Source organism: Phoxinus phoxinus (genome assembly GCF_949152265.1).
Source record: "Phoxinus phoxinus genome assembly, chromosome: 25".
NCBI lineage: Eukaryota > Metazoa > Chordata > Actinopteri > Cypriniformes > Leuciscidae > Phoxinus > Phoxinus phoxinus.
In genome coordinates, this window is record NC_136900.1 from 15,491,419 (window position 1) to 15,511,010 (window position 19,592).

General features: G+C 36.4%; 1 protein-coding gene across 7 annotated transcripts in view; it reads left to right on the forward strand.

Annotated features, from left to right (window-relative positions):
- mical2b (microtubule associated monooxygenase, calponin and LIM domain containing 2b) overlaps window positions 1–19,592 on the forward strand; it is a 44,645-nt gene that overhangs the window by 17,914 nt on the left and 7,139 nt on the right. The window contains exons 9-31 of one of the 7 annotated variants that reach the window (XM_079602858.1): window positions 887–1,002; window positions 1,103–1,229; window positions 1,300–1,390; window positions 2,797–2,944; window positions 3,577–3,776; window positions 4,421–4,527; window positions 4,630–4,698; window positions 4,791–4,922; window positions 6,144–6,284; window positions 7,139–7,405; window positions 7,760–7,864; window positions 9,136–9,249; window positions 9,374–9,466; window positions 9,592–9,696; window positions 10,032–10,064; window positions 10,676–10,862; window positions 10,962–11,026; window positions 12,255–12,333; window positions 16,123–16,231; window positions 16,516–16,592; window positions 16,795–16,863; window positions 18,075–18,184; window positions 18,364–19,165. In XM_079602858.1, the coding sequence (XP_079458984.1) occupies window positions 887–1,002; window positions 1,103–1,229; window positions 1,300–1,390; window positions 2,797–2,944; window positions 3,577–3,776; window positions 4,421–4,527; window positions 4,630–4,698; window positions 4,791–4,922; window positions 6,144–6,284; window positions 7,139–7,405; window positions 7,760–7,864; window positions 9,136–9,249; window positions 9,374–9,466; window positions 9,592–9,696; window positions 10,032–10,064; window positions 10,676–10,862; window positions 10,962–11,026; window positions 12,255–12,333; window positions 16,123–16,231; window positions 16,516–16,592; window positions 16,795–16,863; window positions 18,075–18,184; window positions 18,364–19,165 (3,346 nt within the window). Of the gene's footprint in view, window positions 1–886; window positions 1,003–1,102; window positions 1,230–1,299; window positions 1,391–2,796; window positions 2,945–3,576; window positions 3,777–4,420; window positions 4,528–4,629; window positions 4,699–4,790; window positions 4,923–6,143; window positions 6,285–7,138; window positions 7,406–7,759; window positions 7,865–9,135; window positions 9,250–9,373; window positions 9,467–9,591; window positions 9,697–10,031; window positions 10,065–10,675; window positions 10,863–10,961; window positions 11,027–12,254; window positions 14,262–16,122; window positions 16,232–16,515; window positions 16,593–16,794; window positions 16,864–18,074; window positions 18,185–18,363; window positions 19,166–19,592 lie in introns of those variants that run through there. The other 6 variants (XM_079602852.1, XM_079602853.1, XM_079602855.1 and 3 more) reach the window with 6 other exon arrangements.

Below are 19,592 nucleotides of genomic sequence, written 5' to 3' on the forward strand. Positions count from 1 at the left end.
CTTCTATACTTGTTTTGTGCTCTCCGGTCATTTTTGACAATTTTACGTTTTGTTTTTTTAGAATTCGTTTTCTTAATCCGAATGGTGCAAAACTTGGTAAAGGTTTTGGCACTTGCTATGTGAATACACACAACTACAAAAAAAGATTGGAGATGATTTGAAAAGGTTAAATAATCCTGAAAATAATAGTCACACGTGTACTCCTCGTTGTCCAACGTGGCCGCTTTAGAAACCAAATGAAAATGTATTTAATCTAGTGGAAATGTTTGGCACTGCGCCCAAACAAAATCTTACCGAAAGCTTGTTTTTTAAGATATCAACCTAAAATTTGAAACGCAACTTTTTTAGATGTATGGCTTTGCTTTTGGAGTTTAAACATGTTCTGGAAAATATGCATTTCACATCAAATTGAAGTGTAGGGTTTTTGTGCATTTTTAATAATAAACTTACAATTATATAACTTCAAGTTAACTTTTTTTTAAACTTAACTCTTTCACTTCAGCAATAATCTGCAAAGTGTCTTTAAAAAGAGACTAAACTAAACTAAAAAGTCTGTGCTTCATAGCATTCAAGATTTTTAACAGTTTAAGCAATTTTCAGGTATGTTCTTAAAAAGTGGTTAATTAATGTAATGTTAAAAAACATGTAATTAATGGATTATAACTACAGCATAAATATGATTTAGTATGATAAAATCACCTAAAAATACAAAATATTAAATAAAATGTAATTTCAGACCCCACTGCATGTCTATAATGAAACAGACAAAAGATAGTTTACTTTAGGTTGAAATATTTCGGCAACATGCCGCTTGACTCTGTACAGTGTTTTGTTTAGTGTGGCCTGTAAACATGCCATGTTTTCTCTACATCTCATCGGTCTCCAGCCTTTCTGGCCAATGGGGACAGGATGTGCTCGAGGGTTTCTGGCTGCCTTTGACACCGTGTGGATGGTGAAGAATTGGGCTCAGGGCAAAGGACCCCTTGATCTTTTGTCAGAGAGGTGCGAACATGCTCCATCACCGCTGCAACTCTCCAATGAAAAATATATATATATTATATTAAATTATATAAAACCCCCAATGCCCTTTTTTTTAAAATAGGGAGAGCATCTATAGGCTGCTGCCTCAGACGACTGCAGAAAATATCTCCAAAAACTTTGAGCAGTACACCATAGACCCAGCCACACGTTACCCCAACCTCAACTCATCCTGTGTACGATCACATCAGGTGAGGCCGCTGCCCATTATCACCATAAGCATCTGTCTTCCACCTGTAAATCTTAATCTTTCTGTTTCAGGTGCGACATCTGTACATTAACGGCGAGCAGGACTTGAGTTCTCTGGAGCGCAGTGGACCCTCACGCAAATCCACAAACCTCTCCAGGCGAGGTAGATCCAATGTTGTCTGTCTTACAAAGATGGCAGCAAATTTGACTGCTTGATTCTGTTCTGATGTTGAAACAGTCCTTTCAGGGACTATGATCACAAAAACCAATGCAAAATTCAACCGATCCCTGAATTTGCTTTGCAACAACTTGCAATTTTGTCTTATTTCTGCATTTCCACATAAAATTGGAAAAGAAAGAATTATCAGGTAATGATCCCCCCTGACCAATTTCCATTGAACATGCTATCTCCATGCTATAATCACAATATATATATTATTTTCACTCAGCCCAACTGTCAAAATCTCATTCAGATTCCTCATACTCTAATTATGTAGCGGCACCATGAGATCCATGTTTGTCTGATATTGGCTTCACCTGGATGTGGCCTCACAGGAACAAAGATTTCCACACCCTCTACTCAATCAAAAGGGTCATGTTTCATAAAAGATTCAACAAAAGCATGTGCTGGCTTTTAGTGAACCTTATCACTTTGCACTCTAGTGAGATTTTATGGGTTTTACTCTGTCTGTGTTTTTTGTTGTTATTATTTTAATTGCACATGAAGCAGTGCAGTGGTCTTGTATCATCATAAGGGTTGTGTAAAGAAAGAAATGTATAATGCGTGTGTGTGTGTTTTTATTTATATATTTATATATATATATATATATATATATATATATATATATATATATATATATATATATATATATATATACATGCATACACACACATACTATATATATGAATATATAAATGTAACAAATTATTATTTATTTATATATATATATAGTGTGTGTGTGTATGTATATATATATAATATACACACAGTATATAGTGTGTGTGTGTGTGTATATATATATATATATATATATACACAGTATATAGTGTATGCGTGTGTGTGTGTATGTATATATATATATATATATATATATATATATATATACACATGCATACAGGTGAAACTCGAAAAAATTTAATATCGTGCAAAAGTTCATTTATTTCAGTAATTCAACTTAAAAGGTGAAACTAATATATTCTATAGACTCATTAAATGCAAAGTGAGATATTTCAAGCCTTTATTTGTAATAGTTTTGACGATTATGGCTTACAGCTTATGAAAACAATATTCTAATTTTGAATATATAATTAATTGAAATTGAAATAAAATCTTTTGTAACATATAAAATGTCTTAACATCACTTTTCATCAATTTAACGAGTCCTTGGTGAATAAAATTATGAATCAAAATAAATTAATATCACTGACCCCAAACTGGCAAGTATTATGGAAAGCAGGGTCTTATTTGTCAACATTCAAAATTTTGTCTCTGAATATGTATAATGGAATAATCGTTTCCCACTCAAAAACGATTCTAAACCTCCTAATGATGGTACAATTTGATTTCAGAGTCCGAGGTGCGTCCCAGCCGGCTGCTGCTATGGTGTCAGAAACAGACCCACGGCTACAGGGGGGTAAATGTGACTGACCTTACGTCCTCCTGGAGAAGTGGCCTGGCTCTGTGCGCCCTCATTCACCGCCAGCGGCAGGACCTCATGTGAGCAAGACCCGACACAAAACCCACCAATATGGCTGTCATATGGATTAAGTCGCATGATCTCGCACACGTGGCGGTACCTCCTTCCCTTAAGCCGTCAAAACAAGTTGTTTCCTTTTACTGAAGGACAATAGCTTTAATTTTTCAACTTCATTTCCCCTGCGGCTTTCGAAAGTAATTGTTTTTAATTCAATAGGGTGAATAGATCAACAGGGACAAATAGGGAAGATACATTTTTTCCAAAAGAAAGGGGAAGAAACAACATGCCCATGTCTTGACCTGTCCTCTCAGTAACCAAAACAAGACTCCGTAGAGCTTGCATCATGATTTACACTGGCGATAGCATCATAAAGTAATTTTCACATTTCTGAAATTGCCATAAATCTTGCAGCCCCTTTTGGATGTTAAGGAAAATGTGACGGCGACTCAAATCCGCTCATCCAATCATCACACCATTCTGTTTGACAAATATTGTTGTTCACCAAGGATACAGATTGCGAGAGCACAGATTCTCAGTTTAATGGAATGGCGTTTCCAGCTGATAAGGTCTTTTTGACCTGATTCTCTCTCCTGATCTGCCACTATCTCACTGTTCTGTGGTCTGTTCTTCCTCTCGTTGTCCCTTCCTCCAGTGATTTTAACTCCCTGAACGAGGCAGACTGCGCTAAAAACAACCAGTTGGCGTTTGACGTGGCAGAGCGGGAGTTTGGGATCCAGCCGGTCACCACCGGAAAGGAAATGGATTCCGAACGGGGGCCAGACAAGCTCATTATGGTGCTCTACCTATCCAAATATTATGAGATGTTCCGCAACTCAACTCAGTCCAACACAGGTAAGGCTTTCCTCACTATTGCATCTCAATAAAACAAAAACAAATGAATTTTCCAAAAAACTTAATTTGGGGTGTATCAGTAATGTATTGTTATTAAAAAGTCTGAGATTTTTTTATTTAAAAGAATGCTATATACCCCATGCACCTCAAATGTATTCTAAAACTCTTCTTAAATGTACTTTATGCGGGGGGAAAAAAGTGTGAAGATCTACAATGCGACCGTTTAAAGAATGTTGATCTCAAAATGTGTCTAACATGTTAAAGAGCTGACTATTATTTTTCAATGCATTGCACTGGATAGCAGTGCATGTTGCACACTCTGCATGAGTCACAACAAGGCATTTTAAAAATGTTGGCATCGCAGATGTTAACTTGCAGATATTGGGGTGCGGCGTTAGCTGATGGTGTGCATCTGCTGCCCACTTGCTCTCTGGTTTTAGCGTTCAACATCTTGTAATGTATTAAGAATTTATTTGTAAATTCTCGCCTTTAAGCATGTACTGTAAGCTTCAGCGGTGTAGTATTGCAGCTACATGCTAGCATCTTGTTGATAATGCTGGTGTAGCATTTCTTGTACATTTTCATTGACATAACACACACTGCAGTGAAGTATGATGCTAAAGAGTCTTCTGTTCTGTTCGCAGGTACACCCAAAGAGACTAATACAAATAATGAAGACTATTCATCAAAAACTGCAAACTCTCATTACAACTCGATCAATAACACACAGCCAAGGAAGAGAATCCCAAAGGTAGCATTTTTACCCTGTTCACTTTCTCTATGACGTCAATGTAAACTGAACCTACATCTCACCCCAATGATGTAAAACACAATACCACTTCTTTATCCGAAGGTTGATAAGAAGTTGGAAGACAATGACACAAACAAAAAGAGGAAGAAGGCCAGCAGTCACCTGGAGGAGGTATGTCAACTTGCCCTTTTGGTGTTGAATGTCTTCTTTCTAAACATTGTTTATTGCTTTACTTCCCCTAATTGGTTCGTTTCTTTCTCCAGCTAATGTCCAATCAGAGTGCGCCCCCTGTAGGCGAGAGAGAGGAACAGAAGGAAAATAAGGTGCGCTCCATGGCAACTCAACTGCTGGCCAGGTTTGAGGAGAACGCGCCAAGCTCTGGTTTGCGCAGACAGGTACGGCTCCACATCTCCCTTTTCTTTTCTTCTTTTATTAAAGCAGCCTATGTGTACCAGGAAATATTACTACATCTACAGTTCTTAAGGTCTTCTAAGCCCTTAAAGAAATAACAATGTATATTGAGGCTATTTGTGGAGTTTTAGTCGTCTTTTGTCTTGTAGTCGGTCATTTGACTATTTCAGAAAGTTGGACCGTAAACTGCACACGTGGCACCGATACTCTTGAGTTAGTAGAACGAGCAGCCGGGATCTAATCCGGCTCCTAAACCGTGCCTGTAATTCCATATGAATACCTGTCTTTGTGCAGTGAAAGAAAATCCTCTGGTTCATCATCATATGCCGGATCTGAGGATCAGGCCACAATGAAGATATTTGATTTGGATGCATGATGGTACATTTCAAAACATGTTATTTGATGTAGATGTGATCCAGATTTTCAAGAAGCATGTATAGTGGTTTTTCAAGAAAAAAAAGTTGAAATCAGAAGAATGAATGTTTTGACTAGTTGTAATCCCTAATGCAGTGCAATTGTGATTTTTCACAGTCAGCCTGCTGTTTTTCTGTCGGCTTTTCCTTTTTTGAGATTAGCAGCGGTCATTAAATGTTCTGGCCGCTCAATTATAGGCTTAAAGGATGTAGGTCACTCATGGAGCGTTAATTCTCCATTACTGTAGATGTTCATATTCAGTTATGAACTTTCTTTGCTGTGCAGTTGAGAAGTTGATAAGGCAATCTGAGGTTTTAAGCATTTTATACCGTTTCATTCGGTTGGTCCGTTCACACCAATGGATGATAACTATAACAATAAAGATATAGATCTTAATCTAAAATAATTGTAGTGTACACCACAACTATAGAGAGCGATAATGGCACTGAGAAACGATATCACACTTTCAGAGTTTTTTTTTTTTTTTTCAGCTGATGAACAATAAAAACAATGACAGCCAATCAGAATCCACCAGACTTTAAAGAGCTTAAGCATTTAAAGTGGCAGACTGCATAACTGAAGCGCATACTCAGAATAAACAGAACGAAATCGTCCGCCGGTGTGGATGCTATTATATATCCTTATGGTATTCGTTCTTGATGTGAACGGGCCTTTACACTTGCTTGCTTTCCTTTTTCTGTGGCTCTTTCAGCTTTCCTCTTATCTCTTTCTATCTGTCCTGTTTCTTTCTGCATCTTCTATCTCCCCTGGTGCAATGTTACCGAAACTAGTCTGAATCTGAGACTGACTCTGAGACTGACTCTGTTGCTGACAAGCCCGTATCTCTGGACATGATGACTGAAAACCCTCGCTTTGCCAAACCTAAGAGCCAGCCCGCACCCTCTCTGCCCCAAACCAAACCAAAGTGGCAGGTATGCTCAGCCAGTGTGTGAAACATCCATCATTCCACATTACTTACAATCACATGCATCAGTGTATGGATTTCATGTGTGAGTCCACTGCTGATGTGACGCACATCCATGACACGTGACTAGATCGACATTGGTCCTAGAATAACATTCCTATCAATCAATCATTGCGTATATGTTTTCCATTATCAGTCGTTCCAGCGGATGTTGATCCAGGAACACATCCTACTTGTGTAAATCATGTTAAAGGTATTTTATGTGGTATGGTGAACGTGATTTCATGTTGAAGTACGTGTTTGTTCTGGAACAACGTCCCTCAAATCTGATTGGTTGATGGGAATAAGTTTAAAGTTTGTCAAGTTATTTCATGTTATGGCTGATAACCAAATTTATACTATTTTTTTATTTTATTCAAATTTAAATGATTTAATGAAATTTAATTTAAAATGTTTTAAAGAAAATGTAATAACACATTTTTTTAATAAATGTAAAATAAAATGCTTACAAAACTTATATAATTTTATGTTGCAAGTCAATTTAAGCATTACAAAATTCTAATGTGGTTAAAGAATAATGGATATTCATTTTAAGATTTGAGATTATATGTAGGTGTTATAAATTATTACCAATTAATTTCATTGTTTAAAATAACTCTTCTAAATTATTACTGTTTTTACAGATTACCTTTAAGTGCCAGCAAAAGTAATCTAAATGTAATATAGGAAATACACATGAACAATTCAAATATCCTCAGTACGATAATACTTTTTTTTTTTTAAATGTTATCGTCCGAGTCATGCATCCCCTAATAATTTTTTTGTGAATCTGGCGTCAACTTGTCCCCTGTGTCCTTTCAGCCGTCTCCTTATCTAAGACTGCTTGAATCTCACACGCGGAATGAGACCCACGAACACACACAAATCCAGTCCAACTACAAAAACACTGAAATGCCCTCAAGTTATCAAGCCAGCGAGTCTCGTCCCAGATCTCCTCACATTCCCTTCAAAGTGCTCCAGCCGGATAGTCATCTGCCCTCATCGACGACAGACTCACCCCCGTCATTCACACCAGCCCCGGGCGGGACGTTACACTGCCTGCAGAAGCTGGAAGAGGAAGTCAGTCAGGTGAACGCTGTGATGCATGAATCCAAACCTGTGACATTTCTCAAACACCGCATAGTAAATATCTGGCAACCACCCATAACAAAACAAAACCAAAATGTATGTATTTAATTTATACTTCAGTGAGTTTTGGCCAAAATTATTTAGGTTACGGTAATTAAATAAAAAAAATTAAAATCTGAAAAAATTTTTTTTACTTTGAGCATGAGGGAAGCATCTAGATCTATTTTTCCTTGCTTCATTTGAGGTTGCATGCCATGCATGAATATTTTTACTGTAAACTTGTATAATCTCGTGATTTTACTTTCCTCTGTTTTTTGATGCTTTCTGTGTCATCTGCCTTCGAATTATTTGCAGAGAAAAGTGCAAGCTGAAATGACTAGACAGTTCAACAGAAAGAGCATTAAAGAGCGAGCTCAGCAACTGAACGGTCTGTTCGCTGGCAACACACCTCGGCCTCAGGTGAACGGAGAAGTTGCCCGTGTCAGTCCGTGTGTCACTAATATTTGAGCATGAGGCTTGCTGTGTGTTCACAAAACTTCAGTGGCCAGTTTAGTGTGTTTGTGTGAGTATGTGAACTGAGTGCTTTTGGTCTTTGGTTCTGACTGAAAATAGCCTCAATATCTATAACATTTCATCTTGAACTGTTTAGTTTCTGCTCAGTTAGTTTGATTTTCCCTCTCCGAGGTTGAAAGAACTCCCGCATCCGGTGATCTCCATGCTTTATTTACAGTGACCCTTTCTTTTTCATCCTGACTTATGTAATTATTGAACACAACAACTGAAGCAGAAGAAACGCAGAGCAGTTTGTTTGGTCCGCACGCTTTCATTTCTGCAGAACTAATGAGGAATGCATAAGAGTCTTCTGTTCTCCCATTCTGTCTCTCACTTTTTCATTCTCTACTACAGACCAATATGATTATTAAGATAATAACTGATTATCAGTTTATTATTATTATTATATTAATTGTTTATTGTTATTATGTATTGCTGTAGTAGTTCATTTATATATGCATGTAATATAACAATACATATTTAAAGTCATACTCGTCATTTCAATATTAGCTACACAATAATGATAATAGATTATAGTATTATTTAATGTAGTAGTAGCAGTGGTAGTTTATTTGTGCATGTAAAATAATACATATTTAAAGTCATACTCTTCAAAAATTTCAATTTTAGGTAATAATAAATTATTTTTAGTACTAGTAGTAATTTATTTACAAAAAATAACAAATACGACCAAATATATTGTTGTTATTGTTACACTACTACTAATAATAATAATAATAATAATAAAAATAACAACAAATGAATTGGCTATTATTATTAGTATTGGTGTTCATTTACTACTACTAATAAAAAAAAAATGAATTAGCTATTATTATTAGTATTGGTGTTCATTTACTACTACTACTAATAAAAAAATTAATAAAAAAATTAGCTATTATTAGTATTGGTGTGTATTTATATATGTATTTAACAATAAATATGTAAAGTAACTGTTATTTCAATATTTGCAACGTAGTAGTAGTAGTAGTAGTAGTAGTAGTAGCAACAAATGACTGTTTATTATTATATTAGTAGTAGTGGTGTAATAACATCAATAATTACAATATATTATTATTATTAAATGTCTGTCCTGTCATTTTACATTCAGTGCCTGAATAATCTGGAGATTGTAATGCTTTATTTCTTCTTCTTCCTGGTCTTCTGCTCTCCTCACGCAGGCAGATGAAACTCCTCCTTCTGTTTCTTCTCCTCCTTTCTCAGTCCACACTGTCACAGAATGCTCTCCTCTGTCTTGTCTTCTGTCTCCTGCTCCTTCAGTCCAGCACGAGCAGGTAAAGCATCATAGCTCTCCTGTTATAGACACTGCATCTGCACAGACTGTGCTTTGAGTCACACCACAGTAGATCGGTTTGTTTTAAAGCAACGCTGAAAGGCATTTTCCCATTGGTTGTATAGTGCAGTGAAGATCCAGAAACACAGCTGGCCCACGATAAACACGCCGATCGCTCTGAAATCAGACGTGTAGAGTGCCTTGACTCCTCCAAACAGGTATTCAGCTGCTAAAAGTAGTCCAGTGACACATCACTCTTCCCTTTAGTTTCCCACTTTTCTTCTCCTTTTCCTGGTTTGCATTTACTTTCTATTCTCTGTTTTCCTTCACTACTGCTTGCTAGAGAACAGTGGGGAAGGTTTCCTCTGCCATTGGGGTTAAAGCCGCTACATTGGCCATCTTATACGAGACCGATCACAGACCTAACAACCCCTTTACCCTCTCGCTGGTAAGCACCCTCTGTCCTGGGACAAGATGACTGTGTTTAAGAGATACGGTTGTTTCTTCAGGCTCTAATATAAAGAGAAGCCTTGATGATATTTTGTTTTTTTTAATGTGAAGAAGTAATTTCATGTTCCCAACAAAGATTCAGTCTGTAATGCCAAGTTACACCCTCAGGATGTAGGCCAACATCATGTGTTTTTCTTTAATTTCTCTGTTTTTTTCTGTACACTGATGTGTTTAAATCTTGTGATCTGTAGAAAGTGGAAAAACTGCATATTCTTTTGCTGACGGCCACAACTTTGTGACGCTTTCTGTAGTTAAGAGAGTCTTTGTCCACAGATAGAGGCCAGAAGGTGCGCAGAATCTGGGGCGGTAATATATTTTAGTATCTGGCTCGAAGCACAACGCTTTTTGGCTCATTTTGGTCAGGAAAATACTTCATGCTTTGGCTTAAGCATTGGTTTATTGACCGATTAACTAAATATGATGACCTTCTCATCTTGTGTGATTGCACAGTGTGGCACTGACCAGCTAATAAGTTATAACTTATGCTAATAAGTGATAATTTGTGATCTTTTACTTCAAGGACTAAGTGGTTTCCTAGTTGCCTGGAAATCCAGACCTAAATCTGAAAGATTAATGAAATTCAAATTCAAATTGTGCTCTCGCGAGAACTCTGGATTTCCGGGGTAGTTTCCTAGCAGGATTTGCCCTAATTTTCCATTAAAACAGCTGATCAGTGCTAGTAATATGGCAATATACCTCATGAAAACCTTTTTTTTTTTTTGTTGTTGTTTTTATTGTAAAAAAAAAAAAAAAAACTTTTTTAATTTATTCTAAAAAAAAAATGCCTTAAAAAAAAGGTGCTTTCTAAATAAATGTTGATTTGATTTGTTACTCATGCATCAGAACAGTATTGTAACGGCACAATGTGTTGTATCCCTTGCTGTCCCGATAGTTTCACAGCTGATGTTGTGTTTCAGACGAGCATGCGTAAGGAGTTTCCTCCGGGTCTGGGCGGCAGCGACACATGTCACTTCTGTAAGAAGCGTGTGTACATCATGGAGCGCCTCAGCGCGGAGGGATTCTTCTTCCACAGAGAGTGTTTCCGCTGTAACATCTGCGGCTGCACGCTGCGTCTGGGCGGTCATGCCTTCGACTCCAACCAAGGTGTGTTATTCGTGAGGATTGCATTGATAATGACATTTTCATTCATTAGACTGCCGTAGTGTTGAATGGAGGAAATAGTTTACTGTTGTTTTCTTGCAGGCACTTTTTACTGCAAGCTGCACTTTTCTCAGCGGAAAATCAGCAGTAGGCATCGAAGAGGAGAGGTAATGTTAATATAGTTTATTAAACCGATGTGTTTTTAAATCGACAACAGTCAGTAATAGTTGTGGTTCTCAACTCCAGTCCTCGGGACCCGCTGCTCTGCACATTTTGTATGTCTCTCATATCTGACACACTCAGTTCAGTTCATGGAGTCTCTCCTAACGAGCTGATGATGTGATTCAGGTGTGTTTAATAAGGGAGACATACAAATTGTGCAGAGCAGTGGGTCCCGAGGACTGGAGTTGAGAACCACTGGGAGAGTTCATCATACAAAATATTTGACTCTAGAATGATGCGAACAGAATAATTGTTTTGTTTACATTATTTCAGCATAATTTTAGTTTTGTTTAATTGAAAAATGAGGCGCACACACAATTATTAAATTTAAGTGAACACTAATTGTTGTTGTTAATGTTATTAATAATTATTTACAAATCTATTATTATTATTATTATAAATATTAATTATTATTATCATTAGTATCTAGTTATGTTTCTATAATTATAATTTGTATTATAAAATGGAAATATTATTATTATTAAGCTGGTATTTATAATATTATATAATTATTAGTGAGTTGTTTATTATTATAAAAAATAATCTTGATTTGTTAATGATAATAATGGCTTCAATCATGTTGTTTAGAATATATGATTATTAGTTATTAGTAGTAGTATTATTAGTCATGTTATTATAATTATAATTGTATTTTTATTATAAAAAATTAAATTATTATCTATGTATTTGGCTGTATTTATAATGATTAGTATTATAACTAAGCAATATCATTATCATAGTTATTTATTATAATTATTATTAATATGAACAATAATATAAATAATGAGAATATAGATTTGTTAATAATAATAATAGTTTTTAATTATTATTCAGGAATATTATTGTTATTATTATTATTAATCATATCATTACCGGTAGTTATTATTATTATTGTTATTAGTCAGTCTTTTTTGTTATTATTATATCACTAATATTGATTAGTAACCACTTGCAGTAGGCTTCCTTTGCACATTTTTAAGTACTTTTCGATTGAGTTGAATTATATAATGTTATTTATATATAACATAGTTAGTTATATTTAACATAGTGTGTGTATATATATATATATATATATATATATATATATATATATATATATATATATAACAGTTCTATGTATAGTTCTAAGTAACTTTTAGTGTATAGTAAATGTTTGTTTACATCATCACACAGATCAACGGAGGCAGCAGACCCTCGTCCAGCGCTAGCTCAGATTACACGGCCACCGACGGCCTCCGCGGCCAGCCCTCAGGTACCCTGACTTCCCTTATTAGGAAAAGTCTGCACTGGCCACTGCACGTGGGCCGCACACTGTTCGGTTCCCCCCGCCAGCTTGCCCGCTGGATGTATAAGGCGGCCCGGGCCGTAGGGCTACACATCAGAGAGCGCCAGGAGGACTATGTATTCCTTTATGAGCTGCTGAGTCTGGGTGTGCCCTTCATGTACGTGCTGCATGAGGTCACGTCCCAGATGAGCCGAGAGGCCGTCGCTCCCTCCCCAGTGAGCATGATGTAGTCACTCCAGCGGTACCGGGGATCCCACTCTCTTAAAGGGGCGGTACTCCTGGACTGATGAGGGAAGGGGCTTCTTAAACTCTGTAGACCGGCTCAGTCCCTTACACTGCCATGCTTAGTTTATTTCCCCATATTAGACATTTCTCGGTACCTTTTACTGTGTTGTGATTTGTACGAAAGCATCTTAAAGAGACGGTTCACCCAAATTTCAAATTCTGTCATTTACTCAGCCTCATGTCGCTTCAAACCTGTTTGACTTGCTTCTGTGAAACAAAAGCTGAAAAATGAAGTGTTTTTGTACATGCAATGCAGTCAAGAAGTAATTAAGGTTTGGGACGACAAGAGAGTGAGTAAATGATGACACTGTTGTAATTTTTGGGTGTACTGTCCCTTTAAGCTGCAACTTTATGGGCCTACAGGGTTTAAGAATCATTCAGTGTTCGTATATACATCTGATTGACAAGCATAAGATCCAAAGCTGATAAACTAAGAGCACTTTACTGAAGAGTTTGCCGCTTCATCCTAACTGCCTGAAACTGCCGGTTAACGTTACCGCATCTCCCCTTATGTTATGTGCAATGGAAATGCCAAACAGAATTAAAATGCTTTTTGATGACTGTTAATGAGGACATATTTTGTTGTTGTTGAAATGTTCACTATTTTTGTAGTTTACAGCCTTTTTGGGTACAACTACTTAAACTTTGTGTTTTGTTTTCCTTTGTGATGTAATGCGAATAGTCGTTATTGGTGAAATGCATTGATTTTTCTAATGTTAAAGTGGAGGAAATTTCGGGATCACCTTGAATAGGACAACTTCAATTGTTTAATCAATTGGCGTTCAAACATTCCCCTTCATGTGTGGTGTAAAGCTTTCAAATGTTTTTTTTTTCTCCCTTCACTGTTTTATCAGTGTCTTAAGTGTACTGAAAATGCATAATTATAGTTCTTTTGCAAAAATCCACCAATGATTTTAGTGCTATTTCTCTCTCAATTTCCTCCTTTCTCTTCATATTTCATTCTTCCCATCCTGTCCCACATCATATATAGTCTGTTTCAAGTTTCCAATGCTCCAACCCCTGATTGGCTGAACCGTGAGAGCAGGAACGCGATTGGCCTGCATGGGTCAGGTGATCAGGTTCTTTCGCTTCGCACTGGCTCCCTGCATTATTCCTTGACTATAATATTAACCCCATTATTGTGAATGCCGCATGGGTCTAATGTATGAACACTCGTTGAGCGCCACAAACATCGCTGTCCTTCACAGAAAGACGGTATTGCGTTTGTTTGTACCCAGAGCTAACATACTAACAGAAGTGCACTTGAACGCTCGACTATCCCAGCATGCTTTTGGAACGCACTTGTTTTTTTTCTAGCTCACCGCGTCCCGTAAAGTTAACCTCCCTTCTTGTTTCTCTCCGTGTTTTGTCCTCTCTGTTGCAGAGGCTGCTTTACTATCCCAATCCCATGTAAGACCACTTTCTTGTTCCTTTTCCTAAAAACAAACTGAGGTCGTTCTATAAGAAGACTTAAGTTTTGCACAAATTTTGTTTTTTTTTGGTCAATTTTAGCTTACTTTTTCTTGTATATTTCACAATGAAAGACTGTTTATCTTAATTTATAATATATTTAAAACTTGTACGCATAAAATAAATAAATTTTTAACTCTAAAAGTTTGTTTCTGCCTTTTTGTCTGCCGATTCACTGAGCTTCCTGTGTAACCCACAGCCGTCCCGAAGTGTTTGTATTCATCAGTGCAGTGATGAGAAAATCTATACAAATATTTGACTGGCAAGCTATTAATATGAAATGCAACAATATCACAGGTCAGCGCTCCATTAACCCTGTGCTAAATATATCACACCCACAATTCACAAACACAACCCTCCCCATTTTGTCAAATAATTTTTTTCCCCACACTTTTTAACTTCACATCCCACGATTTAAAGCATTGGAACGTCAACCTTTTTTCTTTTTTTTTGCAAATTTTTTTTTAGGTACATACATCAGACCCATTTAAAATGATGTCTGAATTCTTGTATAGTCCAACTCAACTTGGTTCTTTTGGGCCTTTTCTATCCTGTCCTTTGATCTTCTTTTGGGTACTGCATTGCCTCCTATTTTGATCTCAAATGATACAGAATAATCATGAAAAAAAGACTTTATGAATTTTTAACCTTCATGTTCTGTTGAGGTTGACTTGATAATACAGGACATTTGAAAAATTAGAAAATATACCTTTATAACACACAAATGTAAATTTATCGAGCTCTTAAAATGTCCTTGCGTCTCTCGCACCCCAAACAGAGCTTGAGTTACATTTTAATTTATTCATGAATTTTGCTTATTTAAAACTTAAATTGCAAATACAGATTCACAGGGTCAAAAATGAATGAAGACCTCCTGCTATGTCTAACTCATTTGACAGACACAGATGCAGTATTGAGTGCATTATTCAGCGTACACATGAATGTTGATCATGGAGTGTATTTGAGGGAAAGAATGAGCTACATGGTGAAACTGAACTGAAAAGCACTCATTTAAACAGCCGTTCATAAGGACTAGATTTAACTGTTAACTAAGAGATGAGATATTAGTTCATATAGGGGTGTTTTTTATATACCATCATCTGAGTTTTCAATGACCTTATACTGTCATTCAAACAGGAATTCAGCTTTTACAAGCCATTGAATAGTCATCAACTGAAGTCTTCCTGTAACATTTTACTAGTTTGAAATTAGTTTGAAATTTCATCTTCAATAGATATATGTATGTGGTTTATAATAATGTCATTAATAGTAATAACAACAATAATAATTCAATTATTAATTTACATATTGCATTCATTTACTTTATTATTATATTATCACATAACGATGATAATAATAATGTACATTTAAAAAAAGTAATTTATTATCACATGAACAAGAACAATAATACATTAATTTATTGATTTACATCAGTATTATTATTATTAAGGATGAAGGAAATTAATAAAGTAACTAAATTAATAATTGATTCGAATGTTGTGCTGTAATAATGATGATGATGTAAATTAATAAAGTAATTAAAATAACTGTTTGGAAGATTGCATTTTATTATTATTATTAATACTATTATTATTATTATTATTAATACTATTATTATTATTATTATTTTATCCAGTTAAGTTGCCAAATAATTATCTTTTTTATTATTTATAAAATGAAAATATTATTGTTTTTATAATATTATAAAAAATATCTAGATTTGTTAACGATGATAATAATAATGTCTTATAATGAATAATTATTCAATCATGTTGTTTTTTAATATTTACAAAGTAAATTTAATTATTTACTATGTGGTAATAATACTATAACCAATAAAAGATTAGTAATTAAATTAAATGCATTATTATTATTAGTTGTTGTGCTGGTGATGTACAAATGTTTAAGGTACGTAGTCATTTCCCAACATAAAGAGCATGATAGCAGAAGTCCGGTTTATGAATCGAGTGTGTCGTGTGTGTGTGTGCGTGGACCCCGCAGGAGCCGAGTCAGACTCCAGAACTCAGAAGTGTGTGTGGAAGCCCAGCGCTCCGGCTGAGAGCACAGATGTGCAGGCTCTCTCAGACTCAACAGAGCTCATAAACATGAGGTCGGTTCATAACTCACCACAAATGTGAATGTCTAATCATGTATCACGACAAGAGCTCAAATGTAGACTTGTGTACTAGTCACGTGTGTTGACGGCCCATATGAGACGGAGATATCTCCACTTTATCATGAACATTTTTAACTTCAGCATTAATAATAAATAATATTAATAAGTATGATTGATTTTTTTTATTTTTTTTTTATTTATTTTAAAATGATAATTAGTGTGAAAGCTAAAAACATCCTGTCTAACACTGCACGCCTCTTGTGTATATTTTTTTGTAGTGAAGTCAAAGATTCATGTAAAAATCCCGATCCTGCAGATTCTGCACCTGCATGTCTCGATTCTCAACTGCAGAAAGGTCAGTGAAAAGCTCTGTTTTCCTCAGTTTTACTATTTCACAGGATCTCATAATATTGCCTTTTTTCAATGGCCCCAAAATGTTTTTGGACACGTACAAGTCACATATCCAAGGGCCTGTCCCTTTGCTTTATACATTAATGATGGCTTAAGTGTGTAAAATAGTGGGTTTTTGGTTCATTCTGATGTCTTCTTTTCATCAGTGAAACACTCCACTGCAAAAGGAGACATAACCAACAAGAACAACCTCTGGAGGAAGAAAATTCGATCCAGTAAGTATCATTCTTTCAGCGTTCCATGAAAACAACAACCATGGAACCTTCAAACAGTGTTTTCCTTCCCATTGAGCTCGTGTTGTCAGCCACGATACACTATATGAGGAGAGATTTTTCTGCTCAAGGTTGTTGAAGAGCTCAGAGTCTCTGTGTCTCGACTGAACGTGTTGTAGTGGCTGTGATGTCGGGTGCCACGTGCGCTAATCTGATTCTGAATTCATGTTTGTTAATCCTCACTGGATTAATATCAGGCGTCATACATGTTCTATTTATAAAAGCTAATGCAGCCTGAGCACGTGTTCTTCATTATCAGAGCTCAATTTCTTTATATTTAGCTCTGAAGTAAATGACTGATCTGAAACCAAAAAAAGAAAACCTTCTCTAGAGGGCGCTGTTGGTCTGTTTCACAGCTATTGATTCAGAGACAAAAGCAATTACAATCCGTTCTGCTAATTTTGAGTGTTCCGCTATAATATGTAGTTATTAGCATAATTTAGCCTTAGTTTACAATGTCAGATTCCTTACAAGTATAACTTGGCCAAAATGGATGAATTAAAATTCTGAGAGTAATTCAATGCTGTATTTCACTCTTTTGTCTCTAATTTTTAAAAACATTTTACTGAATAATAATAATTAAAATAATATGATTACTATTATTGTCATTATCATTCTTTAATTTAACAACAATTAACAAAAATAGTAATAATTATTTATTTATTTTATGAATTTCACTATTGTTTCTCGTTTTCAAAAAAGTGACTGAATTATTATTACATGATTTAACAACAAACAATAATAATGATGATAATATTAATAATAATAATACTATATTATTTAGCACTGAAATAAATTGTGCTGGTGCTGTACAGACATTTTAAAGTGGGTAAAGCCATTTCTCAACAGAGTATGATTCAGAAAAACCATGTACTGTTTCCAAATAAATAAAAACACTGAGTTATTATTTATGTTATGTGATTTAATAACAACAACAATAATTTATGAATTTAGCTATGAAAAAAATTGTGCTGGTGATGTATGTACAGACATTTTTAAGCTAGGTAGCCATTTCTCAACATATATAGCATGATTATTATTAGTATTATCCATTCATTTAACCATTATTCATGTTTTTTTATTGCTATTAATAATGTTCATTCGATCTGTGATCACATCTCAAAGCTCTTTTGTGGCATCATTTCCTCACCCAGCCCTGCCCCTCGTCCTGCTTAAGAAATTTCACCGTGGGAAACCAGACGATAAAGCTGAAGCCCCCGACAAGGAAGATGGAGACTCGGACTTCGAGGAGATCCATGAATCTGTAAATATATTTTCATTCACTTTTTCATCACGTCTCTCTCTGAATTATCAGTCATTGCATCCAGCTTTTAGGTGGTTTCTTGAACTAAATTGCCAAAACAGTGTATAAATAGTTTGATTTGTCACTGTTCTGAAGTTCCTCTATCCATGAGCTGTTAAAGATAGTCTTTTCTCACACAGCTCTCCCCAACAAAGCCTGCGACACAGTCTGACTGCCCCCTACTGGAGGACAAGAACTCAACAGCTCTTGATGAGATCCCAAAGATCCCTCTATATCGCGCACATTTTCATCCTGAAACCCCAAAACCCAGCACTTCCTCTCCAGAGCCTGTCGTCCCAGCCGTTCCCTCAGAGGCGAGCTCCCTCAGCCCCAAGAGGAAGCTCACGTTGTCTTTATCCGAGAAGGAGAAGCTGCTCAACTGGGAGTTAACCACACCTGGAAAGCCCTCAACTTCTGAAGGGGAACAACATGACAGGACCTTTACGACTCCTCAAAACGATCAACCAGAACCAGAAGCTCCACCGAAACCAAGCCGTCCCCAACCTGAGCCCACTCCTCCACTCTTCGGCTTCCAGCAGTGGGCCAGCAGTCTCCGGAAGTCCTTCTCCTCCAGCAAAGGGAGCAACCCTGCGGTCCTCAGGAGAAACCGGCCTTTGAAAGCCAGGCCGTTGTCTGAGGGCTCCTTCAACCTCAGTGGCTTGCTTGGCAGCAGTATTCAGAGCAACCAGGATGAGGAACACAGCTGCGTGTCCGCGGATGAAAGTCAGTCCAGAGCGAGGACTGGAAGCGAGCTCACGACGTTACTGGAGCAGGTGGCTCTCAGCTCCAAGAAGGGCACAAAAGATGACATTGCCTCCTTACCGCCCAGAAAACTCAATTTCTTCTCCTCCCTGCGCATTAAGAGGGGCGAAGGAGCAGATAAGAGCAAAGGAGACGACCAGAAAGACATCTTGACCATTCTTTCCAGGTTTAGAAGCAAAGGTAATTACAGTTACCCTTTACAGTTACACTTTTACACTTTACAGTTTTACAATTACAGTTACACTTTTCTGCAGTTTAAAAGTGGTTTAAAATCAATAAAGAAGAGCACAAAGTGTAAGAGGTAGAATGTTTTCCAGGCGCTCTTCTGAACACAACCGTTTCCGTCATCATGCGTATGTAAGATATGTGAGTGAGTGTTAGAAATCAGGAATGGTGTGAGAACAATGTGCTTGGTACGTTTTTCGTCTTCAAACCAAACTTAGGCCTTCAAACGTTTAAATCCCGTCTGGCTAGCACTCTTCGTATAATGTTTTGGACTTTTTCAACCACGTGAGCGTTTTCACCACGAAAGCAAACCCGTCGAATGTGTTTTCGACTACCTCTGGAAGTGATCGAAACTCAAAACGTTTTAGACCCCCCGTATACA